Source organism: Nematolebias whitei, chromosome 8, assembly GCF_014905685.2.
Source record: "Nematolebias whitei isolate Nwh7 chromosome 8, NemWhi1, whole genome shotgun sequence".
NCBI classification, from domain to species: Eukaryota; Metazoa; Chordata; class Actinopteri; order Cyprinodontiformes; family Rivulidae; genus Nematolebias; species Nematolebias whitei.
The window spans coordinates 2,086,686-2,090,166 of record NC_056505.1 but is presented as its reverse complement, the minus strand read 5'-3'; the positions used below and the strand labels follow the sequence as shown (position 1 = coordinate 2,090,166).

The 3,481-nt window shown below is 45.2% G+C and overlaps 1 protein-coding gene across 1 annotated transcript in view; it reads right to left on the bottom strand.

Moving 5' to 3' along the window:
• The window catches only part of LOC119413738 (dynamin-1), a 29,532-nt gene that overhangs the window by 9,789 nt on the left and 16,262 nt on the right, over positions 1–3,481 (bottom strand). The window contains exons 12-20 of the mRNA XM_037680793.1: positions 3,063–3,133; positions 2,847–2,898; positions 2,700–2,711; positions 2,256–2,369; positions 1,575–1,684; positions 588–699; positions 471–482; positions 223–390; positions 54–140 (exon numbers count right to left, since the gene is read on the bottom strand). Of these exons, the coding sequence (XP_037536721.1) occupies positions 54–140; positions 223–390; positions 471–482; positions 588–699; positions 1,575–1,684; positions 2,256–2,369; positions 2,700–2,711; positions 2,847–2,898; positions 3,063–3,133 (738 nt within the window). The remainder of the gene's footprint in view (positions 1–53; positions 141–222; positions 391–470; positions 483–587; positions 700–1,574; positions 1,685–2,255; positions 2,370–2,699; positions 2,712–2,846; positions 2,899–3,062; positions 3,134–3,481) is intronic.

Sequence of the window (3,481 nt, the reverse complement as noted above, 5' to 3'; positions counted from 1 at the left end):
GTCTGAGGTCTCACCTGTCTGTGGTCTGAGGTCTCACCTGTCTGAGGTCTCACCTGCTCCTGGGACTCCTCCATCAATGTGTTCTGGTCTCCACAGGAGTACAGTTGAGCCAGTAGGTCAGAGTGGATGAACTCTTTTGTCTGAGAAACAGAAAAAAAATCACAACTCATGACATCATTGTGTGTGCCTGTATGTGTGTGTTTGTGCGTGTGTGTGTCGTACATTGTTGACCATGAGGTGCATGATGGTTTTGGGGATCAGGTCTCTGACAGTGCGGTGGATGATGGCCAGGTATGAGTCCACCAGGTTCCGGACGATCTCCACCTGTCGCTCCAGCTGAGGGTCCATACTGTGGATCTGCCCATCAGCACTGGACTCTTCCGCCTCCACCTGCCAACACAAAGACACACACTGCAACAGAACCCACAAAGACAACCACCTCCACCTGGTGACACTGATCAAAGACTCACCTTTTCTTTGTCCTGCAGGAAGGGACACAGAGAGATAGGATAGTATTAGTCTGAATCACAGTGATGATGATGAAGCAGTAATGGTGACATCATAGTAATGATGTAATGATGCCGTACCACGGTGCGTTCAGGGTACACTCCGGCTCGTAGGAAAGAAGCCTTCCAGCTGTCAACTTCCTCCTGTGACTCACTCGCCAACTCCAGCTGCCGGTAGTCCTTGTACACATTCCTACAACAAAGACAACATTCTGATATCCTGACGCTGCTCAATAATCCAGGTAGAAAAATCTAAAAAAGTTAAATCTGGTCCTCTGGACATTCAAAAAAACCCAAAACAAAGCAAAACAACAAAAAAATGTAGAAACGTTTTGTCTCTCATCCTGAGGACTTCTTCAGTCTGAGGAGCTGTTTTCAGCTCAGTCTCTTAAATAGCACCTTCTCAGAGTGGATCAACCAGTTTGCTGCTGACAACCAGAACCAGCTGATCACATGCTCAAGAAGGACCATCAGCCTAACAATGGATCATTAGCACCTGATGGCTGTTTACTGTTCACAGAGGGCTGAGTGATACTAGCAATCACAGCATTGTAAGAGGGGGACAGTTGAACCTGGAGGCTCCGCCCCTGTTTAATGATGGACGGTTTCTTTTCACAAAGATGGCCTCCTTTACTCCTCTCTCAAACTATCGTTCCTCTCTGTCCAGGATGTGAACATCTTCATCCCTGAAAGAGTGACCGCTGATGGTCCTTCTTGAGCATGTGGTCAGCTGGTTTTGGTTGTCAGCAGCAAAACTGGTTGATCCACTCTGAGAAGGTGCTATTTAAGAGACTGAGCTGAATACAGCACCTCAGACTGAAGAAGTCTCTCGGACGAGAGACGAAACGTTTCTACATTTTTTGTTGTTTTGCTTTGTTGTGGGTTTTTTTGAATGTCCAGAGGACCAGATTTAACTTTTTTAGACAACATTCTGATGTTCTTGCAGAACTGAAAGGGGACTGAGTATACAACCAGGTGGAGCTCCTCTAAAGTCTGCAGTTTTATTTCGTGACTTCATACCACAAACTGCAGCTGTTTAACACACAGGGTGACGTATTAATTACTGGCCTGTGCTCGGTGCTGAACAAAGCGAAGATGTGTTTGCTGGACATGAAGCTCTTCTCGATGTCCTTCAGTTTCAGGTTGTCCACAGGAAGCATGTACTTCTTCTCTTTTTCCTGCAGGAGGCGCAACAATAACGAGTTGAGTTTCTTTCTCTGACACAAAAACAACACTTTATGGTTTTACTCAGGTGGTGTTCACACCCGGTAGCATCTGTGCTCCTGGTTGATCCTCTCACCTGAGGACAGCTGTCAGTACTCAGCAGCCCATGATCTAATTAAACCCAATTAACTCGATCAATAATCAGATGATCAGTAAGTCTGGATCAGCTCTCACTGTCATTTCATTCTCCGTAAACAAAAGCAGGACGTTTCTGGTTCCAGTCAACAGTGGAGCCTCCGAACACATCAAAGTTCACGCAGATGTCAGAATGTGGACACAGGAGACCTAGAACTCCTCTCCACGAGACCTGATCCAGTCCTAAAGAGTCCTACATTCTTCTTCACTGATTTTATACCTGGATTTACACAGTTTTGATAAAATCATCCAGGAGTACAGGTCTACAGTTTGAAATAAAAACAGCTGGGTAAGACAAGTATGCCCACTTGATTCAGAACCATTGAGTTCAGATCTGCTGCAGACTCTGGACCCTAAAAGCCCAGACAAACAGCTGGTGCGCGGTTTTACCTCGTCATCTTTGTACCAGGACAGAGCCTCTGCGGTCAGGATGAACCAGTACTCTTTGGCTCCGCCCTTCATGATGCTGATGTTGTTGATGGTGAGCCAACCTTTACGAATCACCTGCGTCATTACATCAGTGAAACATGTACTTAGTTATGATGTCATCATCTACAAACCGTGAGATGAGCATTTAAATAAATCCTGTGATCAATAAGAGACCAAACACTCGGTTCCTCTTCACCGTTTATCCACCAACAACCAATAAGTGTTTGTTTTAAATTATTCATCTTCCTTATTGTGAACAATCTGCTTCACACTTACTGAACTAACCATGGTCATCATTTAGAAGTACCCAGAAGACGAGAAACGAAACCTAAAGGTAAACAAACCGAACAGACCGAACGTAAAGCTGAATGAACGTCAGAAAGACAAGCGCTCTCACACACTCACCATGATCTCGTCCTGGTTGCCACAGCAACAGAGGCAGAGAGAAGGATGGGAAGAGGCAGAGGTGAGAAGAAACGGGAGCAACACATGAATGAGTCTTCCATTCATCCACCTTTAGCCCCGCCCCCCAGGGCACATGCTGGGACTCACCTGGTTTCCTGTCGCCTTCTTCTTGCTCATCTGACTGCTTTTCTGCTGAGCACTGACACACACACACAAATAAATACACACGCGTGTGTGTACGTTACAGGTAAATATCTGGATCTGACAGGAAACGGGCCGTCTACAAAAAGTTCTGGACGAGTTCTCATTCATGTTGTTGGATTATTATCTTTTATTGTTAACGTTTTGTTTAAAGTTCCTTACTTTGCAAAGCCGATGAAGTCCTCGTGGTTGGTGTTGACGTAAGCTAGCTCAATGTCAATCAGTAGCATCACCTGATGAGACAAACAATCTTAAAACCACATCAGAGTTTAACCTGACAGGATCAGAAGCACCTGACCATCATCACAATGAACCCAACTTCATCTGCCAAACATGGACAATGTCATTTGACATACAGAGCATCATGTGAATAACAGAGTATCATGTGACTGACAGAGCAACATGTGACAGCTAGAGCGTCATGTGACTGAGAGCATCATGTGACAGAAAGAACATCATGTGACTGACAAAGTATCATGTGACTGACAGAGCATCATGTGAATGACAGAGTATCATGTGACAGACCGAGCATTGTGTGAATGACAGAGTATCATGTGACTGACAGAGCAACATGTGACAGC